Genomic DNA, 25,756 nt, shown 5'->3' with positions numbered 1-25,756 from the left:
ATATTTGTTTGTATGTACCACCACTTCCCGTGACTCCCTAAGGTTTGGCCCCGAGAGTCGGTTAGATGAAGATGCTCACTTCTGGCCTCATGCCCCTTTTTCTCCTACTAATTTTTTATTTGGAAACCTTCCTCCTCTTCTTGACTGGTGGATACTTCCCAGTCTTAAACCCTAAATTTTCTTCACCTTATACTTACACTAGAATTCCTATTCAGTGCTCTAAATTTTGCTTTTGATATATAAAGAGATGTCTGTTTCTTGAGAAATATTTTCTCATAAAGTCTGATTATCAGACTAGTATTTCACCAAAGACTCCAAAAAAGTCAACTAAGAACTTTCATGCTCCTTGATTCCTTTGTTCTAAATAGAATCCGACCTGTCCCTGAAGGAAACACCTTTTGGGCAACAAGATTTAAAACAGAGAAGAGTACATCTCAAAATACTTCAAACGTATGGAGCTCAAAAATTTAAAAATTACCAATGAGATGTAAAACACAAGCAGTGTGCCATAACTAAGCCTGTGTTGCTCTTGGGTGCCCGTCTCAGTGAGCAGTGCAGGAAGAGGATAAAGGAGCCAGTTTATAGCAGTCTATTCTCTCTCTTTTTTTTTTTAACATTTATTATTGAGAGAGAGAGAGAGAGAGAGAGAGAGAGAGAGATGCATGGAGGAAGAGCAGAGAGAAAGGATAGAGAATCCCAAGCAGGTTCCATGCTGTCAGCACAGAGCCCAATGTGAGGTCAATCCCAAGAACCATGAGATCACGACAGAAATCAACAGTCAGAAGCTCAACTGACTGAGCCACCCAGGTGGCCTGAATAGTCTATTCTCTTCTGATCTAAAATACTATCTTTCGGTTTAACATGTCTCCTTTACCAGGGCACCTGGGTCACTCAGTTGGTTAAGTGGCCAACTCTTGATTTCAGCTCATCATGATCTCCTGGTTTGTGGGACTGAGCTCCATGTTGGGTTCTGCAGTGAGAGCTTGGAGCTTGCTTGGGATACTGTCTCTCCCTCTCTCTCTGCCCCTCACTCTCTCTCACTCTCTCTCTCAAAAATAAACAAACATTAAAAAAAAAAAAAGGTCTCCTGTACCTCTTTTCTGTTCCTCCTCCCAAAATGGAAGTTCCAGATTTAGTGGGAAGGTTAGAGGTCGTCAAGCAGGGTAGGCAATGGCTCCAGGTGTTGCCACATCAAAACGGGACAACCTCACCAGAGTGCAATCTACAGAACAAATTCACCAAATAAACAGTCAGATACAGTGCTAGGATCCTAAAGGATCCAAAAGTTCTTTTGTGCCCTGTGGGAAGACGTGGAATGCAGTTGATTAGTGAACTCGCCAAGGGATGGCTACAGGAGAAGCAGATGAAAAACTGTCATCGAGAACCTCTGGGCAGATGGCCCCGAGGGGTGACACAGAAGTCTTAGCCAGACCCCAGAGGGTCAGAAGCCTCAGCAAAGGCTGAAGAAAGGCCTCCTCACACAGGAGCTGGCCAAGCTCCCCCCAATAATCCCCAGAGTTAAGAGTGCACACGCGGAGTTTCCCCAGGCGCCCAGCTCAACAGCAGAGGCTGCTGAAGAGCCAGGGTGAGGCCTTCCCCTGCCCCGGCGCCCCCGGAAGTCCTCCTGTCCAACTTGGACAGATGGTGTGCCAGGGAAGGAGTGGCATAAGAAAATCAGAGACTGACCATTTACCCAAAAGGGCCAGTTTTAAAGGAAGGAGACTCTGGTCCTGAAGAGAACAACATATTTCTAACTGGCAAGCATACATTTAGCTGTCTACCACTCACAGGGATGTGAGACCCTGAAAATATTCAGACCACTTAGAGAAAGTTAAAAATGATAAGTTTTATAAAACTTGAACAGCAGCATATGAATTTTAATACCAGTCCATTTTTCAAATTTATTAACTGAATTGCAAAATATTTTGTTATAACTGCTTTCATTTTTTCCAGTTATTGTTTTACTTTTTCATTGGAGTATTGTGTATTTAATTTTCATCTTTAAGGTTTTACTTTTGTTTAAAGTTTATTTTGAGTGAGTGAGTGAGTGAGAGAGAGAGAGAGAGAGAGAGAGAGAGGGAGAGAGAGAGAACGAGTGGGGGAAATGATGGGGGTGGGAGGGAGGACAGAGGATCCAAAGCAGGTTCTGTGCTGACAACATAGAGCCCGATGTGGGGCTGGAACTCACAACTGCGAGATCATGACCTGGGCTGAATTCTGACGCTTGATCAACAGAGCCACCCAGGCGTGCCTCCTTTTATCTTTTTTATTAAGTAAGCTCCATACCCAACCTGGGGCTTGAACTCACAATTCTGAGATCAACAGTCACATGCTCTACTGACTGAGCCAGCCAGTCGATATTTACATTTTCACCCTCTCTTGATAAGTTCAACTTAGTGGGTTTATTATTTAATAAGGTTTGTTTTCAAGGAAATAGATCTTAGATCATATATTTATTCTATTTTTGCCAAATCATTAATTAGTACTTCTATATTTATTCCATTTTACTTAGTTTTTTTAATCTGAGTTTGACATTTATTTTAATTGTGTCTTGTTTGATAATGAACTTTTTAAATATTTATTTATTTTGAGAGAGAGAAAGAGAGAGAATCCCAAGCAGGCTCCATGCTGTCAGCGCAGACCCAAACTCAGGGCTTCGTCCCACAAACCAGAGATCATGACCTGAGCTGAAATCAAAAGTCAGACACTTACCCAGAGCCACCCAGGTACCCTGATAATAAAAACACTTGAGGGAATGCATTTTCTTCTGAGTTCAACTTTTTTTCCCTTAAGATTTTATTTTTAAGTAATCTCTACACCCAATATTAGGGCTCGAATTCACGACCCTAAGATCAAGAGTCAGATACTCCACCAACTAAGCCAGCCAGGTGTCCCTTCTGAATCCAACTTTTTAACATGAAGTGTATGAAGAAAAGATTTATTTCATTCCCAGTCAGCTGAATCTTATTTGCACTCATGCTTATAAATAACAATATTAAAAATCTTTCACACCATAATCAGAGAATATGGTTTATATTATTTTCACATTTCAGATTTATTCAGGTTTCTTTATGACCTAATCTATGGACTATAATATGTAAATATTCTGTAAGTGAGAAGCAAGTATATTATTACCTGTTTGCTAAATATAGACAGAGATGAAGAAATGCATTATCAATTAACCTTATTAATCCAACTTTTATTTCTCTACAGCCTCACATTTTTGTCTACTTTATCATTCAAGTATTATGAGAAGTTAGATGAGGATTTCCATTACTATTTTATTTTTCATATATTTTCTTTATACTCCTGAAAAGAAACTTTCGGCTTGTATATTTTGGTTACATCTTCCTGTTGGGTTATACCCTTTATGGACATGAGTGACATTTCTCTCTAAATTCAGCTTTTTCTTGGGGCGCCTGGCTGGCTCTGTCAGTAGAGCATGTGACTTGGGGTTGTAAGTTCAAATCCCATGTTAGGCAGAAAGCCTACTTAAAAAAACAAAAACAAAATATACTCTTTCTTTAATGTTTAATTATTTATTCTGAGGAAAAGAAAGCACAAGCCAGGGAGGGGCAGAGAGAGAATCCCAAGCAGGCCCCATACTCCCAGCATGGGTCCTGACTCAGGCTCTACCCCCACAAATCAGGAGATTGTGACCTGAGCCGAAATCAAAAGTCGAATGCTTAACTGATACAGCCACTCGGGTACCTCAAAAATCTTTTAATAAACAAATAAATTTAGCTTTTTCTGTCATTGCAAGTTTTTTATTGCATTTTTTTGTATACTCCTTTTTGCATTTCTTTGCATTACCTTTTTTTTTTTTAACATAAGCTCTAAGACCAACACAGGGCTTGAACTGACAACCTCAAAATCAAGGCTTGCATGCTCTACCAACTGAGCCATCCAGGTGCCCCTGCATACTTTGTTTTTAATTTGAGTCACTGTGCTAAATTACATCTTCCGTAGACAGTATGTGTGTGTGTTTGTATCTTTTTACCTGATCTGAAAGCATCTTTTCCTTTATGAGATAATTTTACCCCTTTTAAGTTGTACATGTTTGTATGTGTAAGTTTAGAGAGTAGGTTCTATTTCTTTTTTTATATGTCTTCATTGTTGTTAAGTTTTTATTTAAGTAATCTCTACATCTAGCATGGGGCTCGAACTCATGACCCCGAGATCAAGAGTCACACGCTCTTCCAACTGAGCCAGCCAGGCGCTCCAAGAAGTCCTAATTTTGTATTATTTCATAACTCTTGTTTTTCATGTTTAACATTGCCTCTGATTTCTAACTTTTATTATGCAGTTTCTATTTACTTTGTTTACTCCCTATCCTATCCTCAGACAAAGAAATGTGGAAGTTATAATCTGGTTTTTGTTTTTCTTTTAGCCAATGATACTCCTTATGATTTTTAAATAAATCCCAAGACCTTTATGTTTTCCTGTCAGTTAACAGAATTAAATAGTATAGATGTGACACTTCTTGATTTTGGGCCATGTCCTACAATTTTTATATCATTCTATTATTGCCAAATTACTACTACTGGCAATATATCACAGAACTTTTGTTCCAATGATCCTAAAAACTGCAGTCTGTTTTGTGCTAAAAAAAAAAAAAGTTGCTGATTTACTGGACTTAATGTTGACAACCCACTATTTATACTACATCTTCTCTAGTTATGCATGAATTCTTGTTTTGTTTTATTTTTTGATTAGCTGGATTACACATTCAAGTAATATTTTTCAAAAAAAAATTTTTTAAGTTTTATTTAAGTAACCTCTACACCCAAAGTGGACCTAGAGCTGGAACTCACAGCCCCAAGATCAAGAGTCACACGCTCTACCGACTGAGCCAGCCAAGTTCCCCTCAAATATGACATTTTACACACTTTCTGTTACCAATGCACATTAAGACAACTCAGCAAGATATACAATCCCAGGGTCACATCTTTCAGTCAATTATCAATTGAATGAAATGTTTGTGAGTACTTACATCATGCCAGGTACTTGGAATACAAAAATTATCCCCGCCCTCACAGGGATGACATTGAAAACGTAATTTCAAGGGTGTCAAATATTACCAAAAGTGGTATACAGGAAGCTAAAGGAATATAAAGTGATTTAACCTAGTTTAGATTTAACCTGGCTTGAAGGGAGAGAGAAATACTCTTGAAGAAATGAGATCTGAGACCAAAAGGATAAGTAAGAGTCAGCAGGTCAGGGCATGTGGGTGGCTCAGCCAGTTACACCTCTGACTCTTGATTTCAGCTCAGGTCATGATCTCACAGTTTGTGAGTGTGAGCCCCACATCAGGCTCTGCGCTGACAGCGTGCAGCCTGCCTGGGATTCTCTCTTTTTCCCCTCTCTCCACCCCTCCCTGCTTGTCCTCTCTCTCAAAATAAATACACACACACACACACACACACACACACACACACACACACGGGTCAGCAGGTAAAGCATGAGAGATGACAGAAAAACCAGGGGTGGTCAGTGTACACGAAGAGTTAAGGTGGAGAGAGGAGTAGTCACCCCAGATGAAACGATACGGAGCATGTTCACCCACAGAAGACTTTTTATCAGCAGCATGAGTCAGCCACTGTAAGCAGTACCAGCGATAAAACAGTCCCCAGACTTCCGACTTCCTTCAAGGACCTGTAAAGAGCTTGCAAGCTGTCACTCTGCACTTACGAGAAGATGGGCAAACTACAGATCAGTGACTTTCTTGGACTCATGAGAGAAGTGTGGCTGCAGGACAAATCACCACTCCCAATTCTGGAGAAACAGGCTCCTTCAGGGACACAGCTGCCATCTGCTTACCTGACACAGGAACTGCTACAGCCATAAACTGGCAGACACATTTCAGGGGTTACAGTGACAAACACCAGTCTGCACAGGCATCAGACTGTGGGAGCGAGGCAAGCAATCCTGAGATTTGCGGTCTTGGGGAAACTAACACAATCTCACAGATCTGTCCCTCCAGGAGCCCCACCAGCTTCTCATGGGGAAGATCCAAGAAGGATCCCCTTGTGGCTGTGGAAGGGTGTGGGGAGAAGAAGGGAGAATGATCCTATAGGCCAGAGCTCTCTCCATAACACAGCAGGCCTGCTCTGCAGGAGAAAAGACCATCAAACATGATAAAGTCAAGTGTGTAACCCCAGCCCCACCCACCCTTCCTATCTCTTCCAAGAGGGGAACGAAGCTAAGAAAAACTTGTGAAGGTCATAGCCTGCAGACATGCTAGAAGCCCACTGAAAGGCTGAAGTTTAACCCTAAGATTACGGGATGTTCCCCTTAACTGCAAGCGCAGGCTCTCTCCAGTGAGGTCTGAGGGAAGCCCAAACATCATGGGGAAGGCCAGCGCCAAGGCACGAGAAGAGTGCTGTCAGGGCTTAAGCTACATCCAGTTTCGGGATGCTTTTATCCTAAGAATGGGAGCTAGCCAAGGCTGTCCTTTCTCCCCACGCCTCTTTAACATCTGTCTTCGTCAGTTCTGGCTGCAATAACAAATTACCATAGACTGGGTGCTTTAAACAAGACACATTCATCTCTCACAGCTCTGAAGGCTGCCAACTCGAGAACCGGGTAGCAACTTCTCGGTAAGGCCCTCTTCCTGGTCATGTCCTCACATAGCCTTTCCTTGGTGCATACAAGCAGAAAAAGAGACTCCGTACCTTTTCCACTTTACAAGAACATTAATTCTATCTTAAGGGCCCCACCCTCATAACCTAATGTACTTATTACTTTCCGTAACCTCACCCAAATACCATCGCACTTGGGGTTAGTGTTTCAACAAATGAATTTGGGGAAAACAAACACCCTCAGTCCACAGCAATATTATATTGCAAGTCCTGGCTACTGCAATAAAACCAGAAACAGAAATAAAATGCAGGTAGATTGGAAAGGAAGAAATAAAATGGTTCTTGTTTGCAAATAACATGAAGGCCTATATAGGAAATCCAAAAAGGCTAACACGTTTCTGGAACTATAGGCACACCCTCAGAGACACAGGCTCAGTCCCAGACCACGGCAATAAAGCAAATATCACAATAAAAAAAGTCAAATGATTTTCTTTGGTTTCCCAATGCAAACATAAAAGCTATGTTTACACCATACTGTACTATATAGAGTGTGCAATAATAGCCTTATATCTAAAAGAACAATGTACATACCTTAATTAAAAAATACTCTATGTGGGGTGCCTGGGTGGCTCAGTCGGTTGAGTATCCGACTTTGGCTCAGGGCATGACCCCACGGTTCGTAGGTTCAAGCCCCATGTCGGGCTCCGTGCTGGCTCAAAGCCTGCAAGCCTACTTCAGATTCTGTGTCTCTTTCTCTCTCTGCCCCTCCTCTGTTCACTCTCTCTCAAAAATAAATAAAATGTAAAAAAAAAAAAAAATACTCTATGCTTGGGGCACCTGGGTGGCCCAGGCATTAAGCATCTGACTTTGGCTCAGGGCATGATGTCACAGTTCCTGAGTTCAAATCCCATAACCGGTGAGCTCGAGCTCCGCTTCAGGTGAGCCCTGAACAAACCCCCCCATCCTGCCCCTCATTCACTGTGCCCTCTCTCAAAAAAAAAAAAAAAAAATACTCTATGCTAAAAAAAGCTAGCCATCATCTAAGCTTTTAGCAAATCATAAACACTGATCAAAGATCACCATAACAAACATAATAATATTGAAAAAGTTCAAAATATTGTGATAATTACCAAAATGTGACACACGGTCACAAAGTAAGCAAATGATGATAGAAAATGGCACCAGTAGACTTGTTTGATGCAGGGTTGCCACAATCTTCAATATGTAAAAACACAATATCTGTGAGGCACAGTAAAATGAAATGCGATAAAAGGAGATATTCCCATAATAACCTGTTACAGCAAGGTTACAGGATACAGGATTAATACATAAAAGTCAACTGCTTTCCTATATACCAGCAATGAAGAATCAGAATTTAAAATTCTTGGCGAGGGTGCCTCGGTTGCTCAGTTGGTTAAGCCTCTGGCTTCGGCTCAGGTCAGATCTCACACTCATGGGTTAGAGCCCCGCATCAGGCTCTGTGCTGACAGCTAGCTCAGAGCCTGGAGCCTGCTTCCTGTTCTGTGTCTCCTTCTCTCTCTGCCCCTTCCCCCCCATGCTCTGTCTCTCTCTGTATCAAAAATAAATAAAACATTAAAAAAAAATTTTTTTAATAAAATTCTTGGCAGGCGGGAGGGGGCAGGTGCTTGGGTGGCTACACTTGATTTCGGTTCACATCATGATCTCAGGGTTGTGAGACAGAGCCCCATATTGGGCTCCATGCTGGGTGTGGAGCCTGTTTAAGATACTCTCTCTCTCTCCTTCTACCCCTCCGTGCTCCCCCACCAAAAAATATTTAAAAAAATTTTTAAACCACTATAATAGTAATTCATCTTGTCCCTCCCTCAAGAAAAAAAATACTTGTGTGTATACATCACAAAATATTTGTAAAATCTGTATGTGGAAACTATAAAACTCTGATAAAAAAATAAAAGTTCTAAATAATCAAATATTTCATGTTCATATAATAGACTCAATAGTGGTTAGATGTTAATTCTTCCAACATGATCTGTGGATCTGATGCAATTCCAATCACAATCTCGGCAAGCTATTTAGTAGATGCTGACAAAATGATTCTAAAGTTTATATAGAAAGACAAAAGCTCTAGAATAGCCAACATAATACTGAAAAACAAAGTTGGAAGACACATTACCTGATTTCAAGACTTACTATAAAGCTACAGTAATCAAGAGAGTATGGTATCCTTTTAAAAAGGAAAAAGAAAAAAGGAAAAACACCATAGACACACAGAGAGCCCAGAAATAGACCCATACAATATTGTCAACTGATTTTTGACAAAGGAGTGTCAAAAAAATTATTTGTGACCACTTGTTAAAGACAGCAAGTAAGACAGTATTAAACAGGAATTATTACAATGGGATTTGCAGAAGGGAAAAGAGACATGTCTCAATTCTGAATATGACAAGGACAAGTGGAGATTTATAGCCAAGGAGCAGGTGGGATTCAAAGAATGAAAAATTATTAAAAGGAAACATTGGGGTAAGAGTGATTCTTGCTGAAGACAAGCCATGGTGGTAAGATATTGAGGATGAGATGGGACTCATGGGTGGCCCAGTCAGTTAAGCATCTAACGTCGGCTTGGGTCAGGATCTCACAGTTTGTGAGTTCCAGCCACTCACTGGGCTCTGTGCTGACAGCTCAGAGCCTGGAGCCTGCTTTGGCTTCTGTGTGTGTCTCTCTCTGACTATGCCTGCCTCTCTCTCAAAAATATATAAATGTTAAGAAAATTTAAAAACTATTTTAAAACTTTAAAAAGATACTGAAGATGACAGATAAGGAATTTGATGAGATAGCAAGGGTGATTACTTTCTAAGAATGGGGATTCTTCCAAACTGATTTAGGATTCTTGCTAAAACTGAACTAAGCAAGCCAGGGACAGAGCACAAGGTTGGAGCCTAGCAGAAAAGAGGGCCAAGAAGAGCCTGACTAAGGTTTGGTCAAGGAGAGAGTCTTTGTCAGGAGTAGGGACAACTGAATGGAAAAAAGGAAGTCTTTTCAACAAATGATGTGCAACATTTGGATGTCCATATGCAAGGAGGAGGAAGAGGAGGAGAAATGAAACTGGATTCAAGACTTAGACTTTTCATAAAAACTAATTCAAAATAGACCATAAGGGGCACCTCAATGGCTCAGTCAGTTAAATGTCCAACTTCAGCTCAGGTCATGATCTCACAGTTTTGTGAGTTTGAACCCAGCATTGGGCTCTCTGCTGTCAGTGCAGAACCTGCTTTGGATCCTCTGTCCTCCTCTCTATACCTCCCCAGCTCATGTCCATTCATTCATTCGTTCTCTCTCTCTCTCTCAAAAATAAACATCAAAGTAGACCATAAACCTAAACATAAAATACAAAATCAGAAAACTCCCACAAGATAACATAAGAGAAAATCTCAGTGCCCTTGGATTTGGAAATGAATTTTTTATTTTTTCAAACTTCCTTGGCAATGAATTTTTAGATACACCACAAAAGCATCATCCATTTAAAAAATGAATAATTGGATTCTATTAAATTTTTTAAAGTCTCTTTAAGAACTAAGTTACATCAATCAAAATCTACACATAAAGAAGTTCATATGAAAGTCCTATAACATGACCAATAAAATCATCAAAACTTTGGAAAATGTGATAATGAACACAAGAAAATAAGCACACAATACCACAAAACAGGAAAGAAGGCCAACCTCTCTTATGACTATAAGATCAAAACTCCTAAGCAAAGACAGGTAAATTGAATTTACCACTGTGTTAAAAAGATAACACCCCATGACCAAGTAAGATTTATTCCAGGAATGCAAGGGTAGTTCCACATTAGGAAATCCATTAATGTGAAATAAAGAGTTATTTGGTTATTTTGGTTACATGGCTATTTTGACAGATGCCAAAAAGGCATCTGATATAAATATAATATCTTATGGATATTAATATACATTGCCTTAACTTACACAGGGGAGGGAAGAAACATAGAATAAGTAATATCGGGGCGCCTGGGTGGTTCAGTCGGTGAAGTGTCCAACTTCGGCTCAGGTCATGATCTCGCATTTGTGAGTTCGAGCCCCACGCCAAGCTCTGTGCTGAAAGCTCAGAGCCTGGAGTCTGCTTTTGATTCTGTGTCTCCCCTTCTCTATGCTCCTCCCATGCTCATGCTCTATCTCTGACTCTCAATAATAAATATTTAAAAAAATTTTAATGAGTAATATCTATATGAATGAAATAGTAAAACTTCACTGTAATACTTCAGATTTTGATTTTTTTCTATATTGTTTTATTTTTCCCCAATGAGCTTGTATTACTTTTTGTAAAAATAATGATACAAAATAAAACCTTGCAGGAAACACTGAATTACAAGTTACACAGAAAATAATGCAAAGCTTTCTTCGGGCAGTTGTGATTTATATTAAGTACCAATAAAGAAATAATACAGTCCAGAGAATGAATGAATAGAAAGAATATATAACAGAACATAGAAATAACTATTTTAAAAATTATGTACGAGGAGTGCCGGGGTGGCTCAGCCAGTTAAATGTCCAACTTTGGCTCAGGTCATAATCTCACAGTTCCTGAGTTCCAGTCCTGAGTGGGGCTCTGTGCTGACAGTGGGGAGCCTGCTTTGGCTCTGTCTCTCTCTCTCTCTCTCTCTCTGCGCCCCTTCTCCCCCCAAATAAATTAACATTAAAAAAAAGCTATGAGACCTCCTTTGACTGTAAAATACTACAAAAACAAATCAAAAGATAAGCCTCAGTTTGGAGTATCATTGAAACTACTGTATTGTAAATGACGGAAAATAATTGCATATGTTAAAAAAAATAAATTGTATTAAAATAAAATAAAATAAAATAATTTAAAAAAAAAGATAAGCCTCAGACTGAGAAAAAAAGATTTACAAAACACATACCTAAGGACTTATATCCAAAGTATAAAACTCTTAAAATTCAACAATAAAAAAAAAACCTCAATCTTTATTTATTTTTTTTTAACATTTATTTTTAAAAGAGGAAGTGTGAACAGGGAAGGGGGGGAGGACAGAGGATCCAAGGGGGGCTCTGTGCTGATAGCAATGAGCCCGATGTGAGGGGCTCAAACTCAGAAACTGTGAGAAATCATGACCTGAGCCAAAATCTGATGCTCAACAAACTGAGCCACCCAAGAGCCCCAAAAACTCAATATTTTAAATGGGCAAGAGATCTGGGCATCACAGCAAAGAAAATAAACAGACGGCAAATGAGGGCAAGAAAAGATGCTCAACATGATTTGCCACTGAGGAAAGTACAAATTACAACAATGACCTTCCACTACACTCCTTTTAGAATGGCTGAACTCCAAAACATCCAATGCCACCAAAGATGTGGAGTAACAGGAACACTTTTTGCTCACAGGAATGCAAAATGGTGAAACCATTTTGGAAGACAATTCGGCAATTTCTTACAAAACAAAACGTACTCTTATTCTACAGTCCAGCAATTGTGCTCATAGGTATTTTCCCCTACTGATCTGAAAACCTGTGTTAACACTAAACCCTATATAATAATATTTATAGCACCTTTTTCATAATTGCCAAAACTGGAAGCAGACAAGATCCTTCAATAGGTGAACAATTTGTGCTATATCCATATAATAGAATATTATTTAAAGATAAAAATAAAGGAGCCATCAAACCATGAAAAAACAGGGAGGAACCTTAAATGTACATTGCTAAGTGAAAGAAGCCAATCTGAAAAGGCTATATGATTCCAAGTATATGACATTCTGGAATCAACTATGGAGACTATTAAAAGATCAGTAGTTGCCGGAGATGAGGAAAAGGGATAAAATGAAATACAAGGGATTATTTTCATGGCAATGAAACTACTCTCTCTGTTACTAACTGTGGATATATATACTATGCATTTGCCAGAACTCCTAGAACGTCAGAGCATAAACAGTGAATTCTAGTGTATGAAATTTTAAAGGAAAATCATTTAGAAGGGGAAGAGAGCCTAGAATAAAATGCAGATTGGAGCAAAATAATCCAATTGTGTTACAAGTCAACAAAACCACCTCCCTAATGGGGGAAAGATGGTGCTGATCCAAATAACTCTGGAAATAAGTGGAGGTTGTAAGATTAAAGTCAAAAGAAACTGTCCATAGCATCACAGTCTAATTCCCATTGGGGCTTAATTTTGGATACGCCTACACTTGAATACTAGAACCAATGCACTGTAATGCAACTAAATGGATGACATGGTGTGGCAGGAGCCAATGGTCTCCCTGCGGAAATGAAAATTTATAAACAAGCAGTGAATTGACAAATATATTACAAATAAACAAGGGGGAGAAGGCTACAAAGGTCCCTGTGGTAACGTATTACAGAGAATATCAATTTATGTTTAGCTTAATAGTTACACAAAAAATATACATAGACATGTGTATATACACTGGTTAGTACACACACATATATTTCCTTCATCTGTCAGCTAAGCAAAAACATCCCAGTATCAAAAAATACACTTAACATTCAGCTCTTGGATCTTAATACTCTTCTCTAATAAAAGAAAACAGTGTCTTGGAGAAACAGGTGAATCTCGAACTGGGGCAGGAAATATCCAAGACAAATATGGATCATCTTTCAGTGCCAGAATGTAAGAAATATTAAAAAAAACAACAACAACAAACAAAATCACAACGATGAGGGTATGTCAAAGGGACCCCGGAGCCAACTGAAAGAGCTCCCAGTGTCCACAGCTGGAAGAATTTAAACAAAAACAACATAAAGTAGTCCTGGATTGTAACCCAAAGTATAAAAGGAATATCCCTGGGCCCATACGAATATGAAAAAAATGACTGCCTGAACAAATAAGTAAATGGTAGAGAGGAGACAAAGTTCCTGTGTATAAAAATTACAAATAATTTATGTAGATACTCTGTCTTCATAGAAGGAAAGCCTAACTCCCTGCTCCTTAAGTATGAAGTGCATGATAACTTTGGAAAGTACGGAAAGAGGTGTGATGAGGGGAAGAAACAAGAGTAGAGAAATGACAAATTATCACCTCAGTCAGGTGATCGAGATGATCAGTAATGCTCCTAGAAAATATTTTTGATATGATGTAATGAAAAAGTAATTTATCTCTGTGGTTTTGCTCCCCAAAACCCACAACTTCAAACTAATCGTAAGAAAAACATCAGACAAATCGCAACTGAGGAACATTCTACATAATATCTAGCCAGTGCTCAACACTAACACAGTTATCAAAAAATGGAAAGTCCAGGGGCACTTGGGTGGCTCAGTCACTTGAGCATCTGACTTGGCTCAGGTCATGATCTCTGAAATCCTGAGTTCAAGCCCCACATCGAGCTTGCTGCTGTCAGTGCAGAACCCATTTCAAATTTTGTCTCCTCTCTCTGCCCTTGCCCTGCCTGCACTCTCTCAAAAATAAAATAAAAATATTTTTTTTTAAATGTGAAGTCTGAGGGGCCCCTGGGTGGCTGAGTCAGTTAAGTGGCCGACTTCAGCTCAGGTCATGATCTCACAGTTCATGGTTTCAAGCCCCACATCAGGCTCTGTGCTGACAGCTCAGAGCCTGGAGCCTGCTTTGGATTCTAGGTCTCCCTCTCTCTGATTCTCCCCCGCTCACACTCTGTGCCTGCCTCTCTCTCTCAAAAAATAAATAAAACATTTAAAAAATTTTTTTACATAATAATTATTTTTTTTTTAAAAGGGGGAAGTCTGAGAAATCATCCAAGAAGAACCTAAGGGGACACGATCCGTAAATGTAATGTACTGTGGACAAGGTCCTGGAACAGAGGTACATTGGGTAAAACTAAGAAAATCTCAGAGCATGGACTTCAATTAATAACAATGTATCAAATAAGCTGGCACCTCAAAGGACCCACCCCAGGATGTAGGATGTCGCCTAGCCCTCACATAGAATTTCACCTTACATGCTACTTGCCTGATATGTGGAGAATCCCAATCCTTAACATTTAGATTGTCCTCAACTGAGAATACCCCAAATAATCCCCCCAATACTCCATGTGGCGCAAACAAATGGAAATCCTCTCTGGAGGAATGTGACTCGGTCCTGGCCTAATGTTATTGCTACAAGTCACTGTTAGCATGTGCCGAGACTGGTTTTAGGTAACAGGCTTGAGCAAAGGAACCTGATGAAGGCAAAAAGGCCCTCAACGACCACTTGGTTGAATACAGGTGTACTCATCAAGCGACCTGCCTCAAAGTATCCATAGGCCCTAAGTGACCCATGGGCTACTTATAACCAGGCACAGTTAACAAAAAGTAGAAAATTCCATCTGTCAGTATACCCCCTCACTTTCCTCCTGTACAAATCAGCCCCCAGCCAGTGCCTTGTCACAGTCTCTGCTGTCCTGCCCACAGCTCTCTTGTAACATATTCAATAAACCTCTATCGCCTTTGTTCTGCTGCAGGTGAATCCTATCACTCCCTGCACCACCAGCTTGCACTCAATCTGGTCACCTTACATTTGGGGGCCCCCATGCAATTGGAGGAGACACCACATTATGGTGACCCAAGTAACCATGTATATAAACAAGGAACTATGGGCAAAAACGAGCAGGAAAATAGACCAGAGAAGAGACACACGAAATTTCAGTGATATGACACAGACCATAAAACAACTATATTTACAATGTTTAAAATTATATAAAAAAAAAAAAAAAGGAAATCCCACTTCTGGACAGCGTAGTATAACAGAGACCAATTTACTCTCATGCCTGAACAACCAAAAATTACCAATAAATGAAACAATGGTTATCAAGACACTAGACATGAGGTTACAAAAGACAGTCAGCTTGGAAGAGGAGCAACAGAAAATGTACTGCCCCCAACTGTCTCAGCTTGCTGCCCTGGAAGTTTCCAGGTCTCATCCACAGAGCCTGGTGGGCTCCATGGGCTGAGAAGGCGGGAATGAGTATTGGGGAAAACGAAGTGGCTCAAGTCTACTAGACAGAGTACCAGCGATAGGACTGCATAGAGAGAAAACGTGTGAGATCTGCAGGGATACGAAGAAAAAAAAGCATCAATGTTGGACCATTAATTACAACAAAATTACCGTACAATGGAAGATGTTAATAATGAGGGCAGCTAGGTGTAGAGTGTATGGGAATTCTCTGCTTTGGTCATATTTTTTCTGTAAATCAAAAACTGTTCTAAATAATAAAGATTATTAAAAGCACCCGGCAGACCCACGAACTTGTCTCTGGCCTCCCCAGAGTTGGGACGCAACTGACCCAGGGAGCCCCTTTCTTCCCGCCTCACAACGGACACTAACCTCCTCTTCAGACGCGGCCTCTAGAAACACCTTCTCCGCGACCCTCTGCCCCCGCCCCGCCCCCCAGCAGCCAGCACAGCTTCGCGCCTCGTCGCCGTGAACCACGAGCTCCTGGGTCCACCCGAACGACTCCACGGCCCGCTCCCCCGCACCCACCTGTGTCGGGGTTTCCGCTCGGCCACGATCAGCCGGCTCCTGAGAACGTGGGTCCCACCCCGCGGCGTTGCAGCGGAGCCGATACAGACATCCGGGACCTTCGGGACGGGGACGAGCGCTCGGACGCCCAGTTCCGTGGCTTCCGGACGATCACTTCCGGCACGAGGCCGTGACGTTCCTCGGACGATGCCGAACACCTGACTCGCCTCCGCAGGCGCGTTCTCTTCCAAAGGCCCGCCTTCCGGTCCCACTAGGAGCCTCGGAGGGGCCCCGCTGGCCTCCACTTGAACCCCGGGCTTCTGCCTGAGCCTCCCTCTGCAGCTGCAGCCGTCTCCCAAGTGGTGGGCCAAAAGCAAACAATAAGTCTTCTTGCAGCAGAAAAATAAAACCATCTACAGCTTCTCCCACTCGGGGTGCAGACTCTCCCGCTGCCACGCCTTCCCCACCATGAGCACACTACTGGGGAGGGAGGCATTTCTTTTAAGAAATTGTACAAATTTAATAAAAATATTACATTAAACAATTTTTAAAGAAATGAATGGAGAGGGGCCTGGGTGGCTCAGTCGGTTAAGCGTCTGACTTCAGCTGAGGTCATGATCTCGCAATTTTTTGGGTTCAAGCCTGGGTTGGGCCTGGAGCCTGCTTCAGATTCTGTGTCTCCCCATTTCTCTGCTCCTCCCCTCCTCATGCTCGCGCTCGCGCTCTCTCTCTCTCTCCTCTCTCTCTCTTTGTTTCTCAATAATAAATAAATGTTTAAGAAAGTTAAAAGAAAAAAAAGGAAAGAAATGACTGAAGCAAGGAGAGCAAAGGAGAGATCGCAGACCAGTCGGAGAGCTAGGGAGAAGGTCCTGCAGGCTGTTGCAAGAACTTGGGCTTTAAGAGACTGAGAAGACACTACTTTCCAACAACAAAGTGACAAAGCAAGATGTGTATTTGCAGCAGATTTGAAATTCACACATGATGGTGCATTGCAAAAATAAAACTGTATTTTCTTTTACCACCGAGAGGTTCAAAGTCCTCACATAGTGGATATAGGGACACATTTTTAGGGGAAATGATCACCCTGAGGAAAATTTAATTACTTCTCTATTAATGCAGCTTCTTTGAGAATAAATATGTAGTGTTTCTTCCCCCTCTTCCTTTTCTGCCCCTATTTCTTGGTAATAAGGAACAAAATTTATGGGAGACTTATGTGATATTGTATTAGACAGACTGTGTGGTCTAAGTGCCTTCCTCTGATACTTTGGTGTCTTGTTCCTGTGTAATTTCTCTTTTCATACTGCACCCTTCAATTTACTCCAGCATCAACTGAAGCAGAATTGGTATTAGGTAGGTATTAGGTATTAGCCAGTAGGTATTAGAAAGCTCCACCACAGGATGCCTGGGTGGCTCAGCCGGTTAAACATCAGGCTTCATCTCAGGTCACGGTCTCGCAGTATCTGAGTTCAAGCCCTGAGTCTGGCTCTGTGCTGACAGCACAGATTCTGTGTCTGCCTCTCTCTGCCTCACCCCTATTCATGCTCTGTCTCTCTCTCTCTCAAAAATAAATCAACATAAAATAAAATAAATAAAATAAAATAAAATAATAAGATAAAATAAAATAAGAAAGTAGCATCTCTTACTCCTAACCTGAGTAAGTAATACATGGTGGTTAGAATCCTGAACAATTGAACCAGATTGCAGAATTAAAATTCTAGTTCTGCTATTTACTAACTTAATCTCTCTATGCTGAAATTTCTCCTATAAAATACAGATGTTAAGAGCACTTATCATACAGGGTTGATTCACTGGTGAGGCAGGAGTAAGTTAATATATGTGAAGAACTTAAAACAATACTTATCATATAGTAGTGCTATGTAACTGTCAGCTACTATTTTTAATAGCCTTAGAATCCAACACTATATTTTTAATAGATAATTAGTTTTTAGTTAATTTTAGATAACAAGAAAGTTTTTAAAAATTAATAGAGAATTCTTGTGTTCCATTCACCCAGTTCTTCCTAAAGTTAATATACATAACCATGGTACATTTGCCAAAACTAAAAGATTAATTTTGGTACATTATCATTAAACTAATCCCAAACTTTATTTTGATTTTGCCTGTTTTTTTAAATTTCTTTTTTATGTTTTTTATTTAATTTTGAGAGACAGAGTGAGCAGGGGAGGATCAGAGAGAGAGGGAGACACAGAATCTGAAGACAGGCTCCAGGCTCTGAGCTGTCAGCACAGACCCCGATGCAGGGCCCAAACCACGAACTGCGAAGTCACTACCTGATCCAAAGTCAGATGCTTAACCGACTGAGCCACCCAGGCGCCTCTGATTTTGCTTGCTTTTCAAGTAATGCTCTTGGGGCACCTGGCTGACTCAGTTGGTGGAGTCTATAACTCTTGATCTCGGGGTAGAAGTTCAACCCCCACATTGGGTGTAGAGATTACATCAAAAATAAAATTTTTAAACAAAGAAAAAGAAAATAAATCTCCTATTTCTACTCCAGGACCACATTGCATTTAGTCCGTTGCATTTCTAAAATATCGTGCAGAACCTTCTGCTTCTAGACGTGGCAGAGAAATTAATACCAGACTATCAAATCCAACCCAAATAGGGACAAAATATTGTGTTCAGGCATGAATAACAGTCAGTTTCTGACTAAACTTTGCATTTAAAGGCGGGGGCCGCGGGGTCCCAACATCACCTCAGCTGTCTGTCAGGAGACATTCTTGTGCAGGGGAAGTGGAGGCCTGGTGGAACAATGTTCTTTTCAGCTGAGAAGACAGACAAAAGTTAGAGACTTCAGAAGTGCCTAGAATTTGTGCGGCAGCATATCTGAGAAGAGTCCCCAGATGTTGGTGTGGGACTCACTGTGGGGCCAGGGCCATGAGCCCAGGACAGAACCGCACAAGTTCTAGTAGGAGTTGCCTGCCGAGAGCTGAGAGTCAAATTATGATCACACATTGAAGACCCAGACCAGCATCTCAGAAACATCCTTGGAACTTCAGGAATTTCATGTCTTCTTTTTTGTTTGTTTGTTTTCATTTATTTTTAAGAGATACAGAGAACAGGGGAGGGACAGAGAGAGAGCCTAGAGCCTGCTTCAGATTCTGTGTCTCCATCTCTCTCTGTCCCTGCTCACAAGCCTTGAGATCATGATCTGAGCCAAAGCCAGATGCTTAACTGCACCCACCTGCCCCAGAGATGCTGCTTTCTTCCTTTCTTCTTTTAAAAAATGTTGTAATGTTTATTTATTTTTGAGGGAGAGAGACCAGAGCCAATACCAAGAGTCAGATGTTCAACTGACTGAGCCACCCAGGCACACCAAGTGTCACATATTTTATAAAGTATTGCATAATATTAACTGTAAGTGAACTACGGTTGGCATTCGTATTGTAATCTTGATGGCAACCCTCAAAAATAACGTAAAGAAATATAGCTGAAAAGCCAACAGAATGATTACCCTAGAATACTAAATTAATATTCGATTAACCCAAAAGAAGTCAGGAAAGGAAAAAGAGAAAAGCAAAATAATAGCATTGGCACATTGAAAGCAAATAACAAAAAGAATAGACCTAAATCCGACCATATTCGTGGTTTTATTAAATGTAAAACAAAAACATAAATAAGTCAAAAGGAACATAATGAAAAAAGATATATCATATAAATGGGATGTAAAAGAAAGCTGAAACAGTCATGTTAATATTAGACTTAACATACTAAAGACAGAAAGATTCATCAGAAATAGAGACATTTATAATGATGAATGAAGACATAGCAAACCTAAAATGTAAGTGGTTAATAACTGAGCTTAAAAATAGAAGAAACCAGAGGACCCTGAGTGGCTCAGTCTATTAAGCATCTGACTCTTGATCTCAGCTGAAGTCCTGAGCTCTGGATCTTGATCTCAGGGTTGTGAATTTGGGCCCCACTTTGGGCTCCACACTGCGCTTGAAGTCTACGTAAAAATATATATAGGGGCGCCTGGGTAGCTCAGTTGGTTAAGCCCTGGGCTTCGGCTCAGATCATGATCTCATGGTTCATTGGTTCAAGCCCCATGTCGGGCTCTGTGCTGCCGGCTAGCTCAGAGCCTGGAGCCTGCTTTGGATTCTGTATCTCCCTCTCTCTGACTGCCTTACTCGTGCTGTCTCTCTCTGTCTCTCAAAAATAAATTAAAAACATTAAAAATAATATATATATATAAAATGCAAATCTGAACTAAAGAGACAAATAGACAAATCGACAACCAGAAGTAGAAATACCAATTTCCTCTTTAATAACTAGATAAAAATCTAGAAGGATGTGGAAGACCTAAAAATAACTATTGAACACTCTAACATTAGTCACTGTTAGAAAACCATTTATCCACTAACAGCAGAATTCACATTTTTTCCATGTGCACGTAGAGCATTAACCAAGAAAGCCCTTATGTCAGGACAAAAAAATCTCAATATTTTTAAGTTTGCAATTTTAGAGAATACATTCTTTTTTTTGAGACAGAGAGATACAGTGTGAGCAGGAGAGGGTCAGAGAGAGAGGCAGATACAGAATCCAAAGCAGGCTCCAAGCTCTGAGCTAGCTGTCAGCACAGAGTCCGATGCGAGGCTCAAACCCACGAACTGTGAGATCATGACCTGAGCCGAAGCCGGATGCTTAACTGACTGAGCCACCCAGGTGCCCCAGTCGTCCAACTCTTGACTTCGCTCAGGTCCTATTCCCCGGTTTGTGAGTTCAAGCCCTGCATTGGTGTGCTGACAGCATGTGGAGCCTGCTTGGGATTCTATCTCCCTCTCTCTGTGCCCCTCTCCTGCTTGCTCTCTATTTCTCTCAAAATAAATAAAAATAAACTTTAAAAAAAAAGAAGAATTGGGGCGCCTGGGTGGCTCAGTCTGTTGGGCATCCAACTTCAGTTCAGGTTGTGATCTCACAGTTTGTGGGTTCAAGCCCCTCATCAAGCTCTGTGCTGGCAGTTCAGAGCCTGGAGCCTGCTTCTGATTCTGTGTGTCCCTCTCTCTCTGCCCCTCCCCTGCTCATGATCTGTCTCTCTCTGTCTCTCAAAAATAAATAAATGTTAAAAAAAAATTCTTGGAAAATTCTGTTAAAAGTCTCAAATATTTGCAGGTTAAACAATAAACTTCTAAAATAACTAATCAAAAAAGGTATCATAAGAAAAATTAATAAGTATTTGAAACGAGTAACAAACATATATTAAATGTTTAGGATGGAGCTAACGTGTACTTACAGGAAGTTTTTCAATCTATCTTTGTTGTGGAAGGTCATCAGAAAGATGTGACTGCTGACTTGACCCCTGTGCTGGACTCCAAGGCTCCTCCCTCCCTCTCCTGTCCTTGGAATGTGATTTCCACTTGCCTTTCCTGCTCCCAGAGGCTGGTCCAAGGACCAAGCCTCAGAGGGTGATGTGTTGAAAACACTTGCACAGTATGTATGACCAAGCCCAGTCAGGACAGACTTCTCTATAAACTTTTAAGATTTAGGGGGCAGATATGAAGATCCATTCCTCTTGCTGGGGCCCAAGACAAACCTCGTAGGTTAAGTCTCCTTTGTTTATTGAAACTGCCGCCTCGCTCTCTTTCCCATCTCTCCCTGCTCTCCGAGTATGAGGGCCAGTTTCAGAATATACCTCCCAGGAAGGGTATAAACCAACAATCTTGCTAATTCTTTATTCTGTCAATCAAATCTCTGTTGAGTTTCTCTAGTGAATTTTTGTTTCAATTATTATACTTTTCAACTTCAAGTTCAAACAGAATTTGCATTGGGCTTTTCTTTCATGTCCTGGTTAGCAGTGTTCTCTATCTAATGCAATATTATCATGCTACTTTCCTTACTTCTCTCATCATACTTTCCTTCAGTCCTGTGAACATATTAACAATGGCACTTTGAAGTGTTTTTCTATTAAATCTGACATGTAGTAGCTTTCATAGGTAGTTTCTGTTGTACATATGCATCACAATGGCCTGTTTCCTTGCAAACCTAAAATTTTTTGGAAAATGGACATTTTTAATTTTTTTCAGTTTATGTAAAAAAATTTCTTAATGTGTATGTATTTTTTGAGAGACAGAGAGACAGAGCATGAGTGGGGAGGGGCAGAGAGAGAGGGAGACACAGAATCCAAAGCAGGCTCCAGACTCTGAGCTGTCAGCACAGACTCCAACACAGGGCTTAAACGCCCAGACCTCAAGATCATGACATGAGCCGAAGTCAGACACTTAACTGACTCAGCCACCCAGAAGCCCCTAATTTATTTTTTAAAGTAAACTCTGGGGCGCCTGGGTGACTCAGTCAGTTGAGCATCTGGCTTGGCACAGGTCATGATCTCGCAGTTCGTGGGTTCGAGCCCCGCGTCAGGCTCTGTGCTGACAGCTCAGAGCCTAGAGCCTGTCTTCGGATTCTGTGTCTCCCTCCCTCTCTGACCCACCCTTGTTCACAATGTCTCTCTCTCTCTCTCAAAAATAAATTATAAAAAACATTAGAAAAATAAAAATAAACACTAACCCCAAAGTGGTGCTTGAACCCATGACCCCAAGAGTAAGACTCATATGCTCCACAGACTGAGACAACCAGGTGGCCCCAAAATGGACATTTTTGATAATATATTTTAGCATATCTCATATTGTTCCTCCTCCTCCCTTCCAGGGCTGTTACTGATATTTGCTTATTTGTTTGGTTAGAGAAAACACTTGGTTTCTTACCACTCTACTCACAGAATACTCCTATACTATCAATACTACTTCACTTCCAGTCACCAAATATATGGGAGTTTTTCCCGCAGACCAAGCGATTCTGCAACACCAGCTGGGTGTCCTACAGTTGAGTTAAGCTCTGACACGATCTAGAGTTAGCATCAGATCCCACAGGTTAAGGGCTCAGTCTCCCAAGACTGGCCACCCACATGCCACTTCAGACACTAATCATCAAGTCCAGGTGATTACCTATACTTCTGACCAACTGGCTATGAATCAGAGGTTCTCACAACTCCATCCTCAGATTTGATGAATTTGTTAGAGCAGCAAAGAGAACTGGGGAAACCAGTTTACTTACTAGATTGCCAGTTTATTGCAAAAGATATTAAAGGATATGAAACAACCAGGTGAAGAGATACATAGGGTGGGGTCTGGAAGGGTCAGGACATTCTATCCCCATGGATATGCCATCATCCTGACATATGGATGCTTTCTTGTCCAACAACCTGCTCCCTGAACCTTTCTTTTTTTAAATAATTTTTTAAGTTAATTTATTTATTTTGAGAGAAACAGAGACAGCACGAGTGGGGGAGGGGCAGAGAGCAAGGGAGAGAGAATTTCAAGCAGGCTCCAAGCTGGTAGCACAGAGCCTGATGCTGGGCTTAAGCTCACTAAACTGTGAGATCACTACCTGAGCTAAATCCAAGAGTCAGACGCTGACTCACCCAGGCGCCCCTCCCCCTGCCGCCCACCTTTTTTTAAGGAAGCTCCTCATCCAACCCCCAGTGAAGGGCTTGAACTCACAACCCTGAGATCAAGACCTGAGCTAAGACGAATAGTCCGATGCCTAACCAACTGAGCCACCTATGCACCCCTCTCTGAGCCTCATTCTTTGAAGTTCTCATAGAGACTTCCTTATATAGGCATGGTTGATTAAATCATTGGCTGCAAGCAATGTAACCTCATGCCCCTCTCCCTTCCTTGGAGGTTGGCAGGTGAGGCTTAAAGTTCCAACACTCTAATCACCCTGGTCAATCCCCCAGGCAACTAGCAGCCAGGCATATGTCACCTAAGAGCTTTCCAAAAATCATCACCTTGACTGAAACTCAAGTCTAATTGAAAGGGTTTTTTATGAATAACAAAAACCACCCATTTCACCTTTACCACTCTAAAACTATTTCTGGAACCAAAGACAAAAAACAAATATCATAACAAAAGATGCCCCATTGCTCTCATCTCTTGGGAAATAACAAGGGTCTTGTGAGCTGAGAGCCAGGAACTGTAAGGACACAGGTCTGAATCAAACTGACTCTATGACAGGCTTCAAGTTTCCCCTGACCTTGGAGGCCTAGGTGTCGGTTTCTCAGACTCATTAGATAATAAAAGGGTGCACAAGTGCACATTGCCCAAGGCAGGAGGGACCACCCTTGTAACACCCAATCAGGAAAGGCCAGCTAACACCCTTAACATTTCTAAGGGCAGGCCTAAAGATAGAAGCTATAGATAATCACCTATTGCTTAAGGCTGGTCAAGCCCTACATGAGGGTCCTGGGTCCTGGGTCTACTCTGTAATTGGTTAACACTCTAAATGTTGTGATTGGGTCCCACCAAAAGTAGCGAACACTCTGGACAATATGTATGGTTGAAGTTGCTGCCAATGATGTTATGCTATAATGATTGGACCCCTGTACCTATGTCACAATTTCTTGTAACTCCCCCTTCCCAAACCCATAAAAGCCCTGCGCCGCCTTTGTTCGGGGCTCTCAGCACGGATCCACTGCCCTGGTGAAGTCTGTGAGCCCGAGCTTATAAGCCCATAATAATAAAGCCCTTTGCTTTTTTATTCGTGACTCGGTCTCCCCGGCAGTCTCTGGTTTTTGAGGACGATATTGGAAACTTGGGCATAACAGAACCACAGATGAAGACCAAAATATATACTTCTTTTTATATCACAGTATCACAGACCACCCCCTGCATTTTTTTCCCACAGATGCCTTACAGCAAAATAAGCCATACCTATCAAAACAGTTACATTTCGTGTAGCATTCATAGGACAGAGCCAGCAATAGTATGAACACAAATATGCCTGACATTTGGAGAGGCCAGTGTGAAGCAGGAATAGATTTAAAGAAACAACTAATTTGTCCTATAAAGCTATTATAAACATTTTCATATTCTTGTACTAGTTTACCACCCCCCACCCCTTGATCTACTGCTCTCAGTACCTTATGATGAAGATGTGCAGAACTAGTTAGCATGGATATCCGTGATGGGTAGCTAGGTCTAATTCCTTCTCAGGCCAGCCATTTTCCATAGATATTACACCCTGAGGAGGCTTTGACTCAATCTCCCAATACATTTAACCACCAATATCAATATTAACGTAAGACTTACTATTCTTTTCAAATTTTAAGTAGCTCCACACCCAATATGGGACTTGAACTCATGATCTTCAGATCAAGAATCACGAGGTCTACCAACTAAACCAGTCAGACACCCCAACATAAGACTTATTGACATGAGGTAGTTACATCTTCCCAACAATAGCAGCATTATACCATATTGCCCCACGGTCATAGTGCAATTCAGATTCTTTACCAAACAAATTAGTAACAGGTACATGCTTCATATTCCTGACAGAATCTACGCTTGTCCATCTAACAGATATCATTAAGGACAGGTATCACTACAGTTGGTCATGAGTTGGTTATATCTGGGTGTTGACCTTAAAACAGTTATTTTACTAGCAAAACGGTTTAATAGGGAATAGCGGAGAAATTGCAATGAGGGACAAGCACACTATAGCAAACCAAGGGCAAATCCACAGATCAAAGGAGAGGAATGTAACTTTATAGAGAAAAGGAGGCAGTTGGGAGGGACTTCTTTGAAGGAAAGTCCACTGGAGGAAAGAAAGCAAGTGTTCAGGCGTGGGGGATCCTTGTGAGCTGAGTTGTGGTATTTTTTACTGACTGAGCTCTTTGCTCAGGAAGGAGGCAAGGTAGATCTCTTCCTGTTGGGTCTGCAACTGATAAGT

At 41.1% G+C, this 25,756-nt stretch overlaps 1 protein-coding gene across 5 annotated transcripts in view; it reads right to left on the bottom strand.

The window, feature by feature from the left end:
• LOC115286662 (60S ribosomal protein L39) overlaps nt 1-25,756 on the bottom strand; it is a 140,813-nt gene that overhangs the window by 90,891 nt on the left and 24,166 nt on the right. Inside the window, exons 1-2 of one of the 5 annotated variants that reach the window (XR_003906197.1) lie at nt 16,034-16,473; nt 1,094-1,222 (exon numbers count right to left, since the gene is read on the bottom strand). Coding sequence is in view for 2 of the 5 variants with exons in the window: in XM_029933084.1 (XP_029788944.1) it covers nt 16,034-16,425 (392 nt within the window). In the remaining 3 variants the exon portion in view is untranslated. Of the gene's footprint in view, nt 1-1,093; nt 1,223-16,033; nt 16,474-25,756 lie in introns of those variants that run through there. The other 4 variants (XM_029933085.1, XM_029933084.1, XM_029933086.1 and 1 more) reach the window with 4 other exon arrangements.

This window comes from Suricata suricatta, chromosome 3 (assembly GCF_006229205.1).
Source record: "Suricata suricatta isolate VVHF042 chromosome 3, meerkat_22Aug2017_6uvM2_HiC, whole genome shotgun sequence".
Classification (NCBI taxonomy): domain Eukaryota; kingdom Metazoa; phylum Chordata; class Mammalia; order Carnivora; family Herpestidae; genus Suricata; species Suricata suricatta.
Note: the sequence above shows the minus strand (reverse complement) of the source record. Positions and strands in the feature narration are given on the sequence as shown.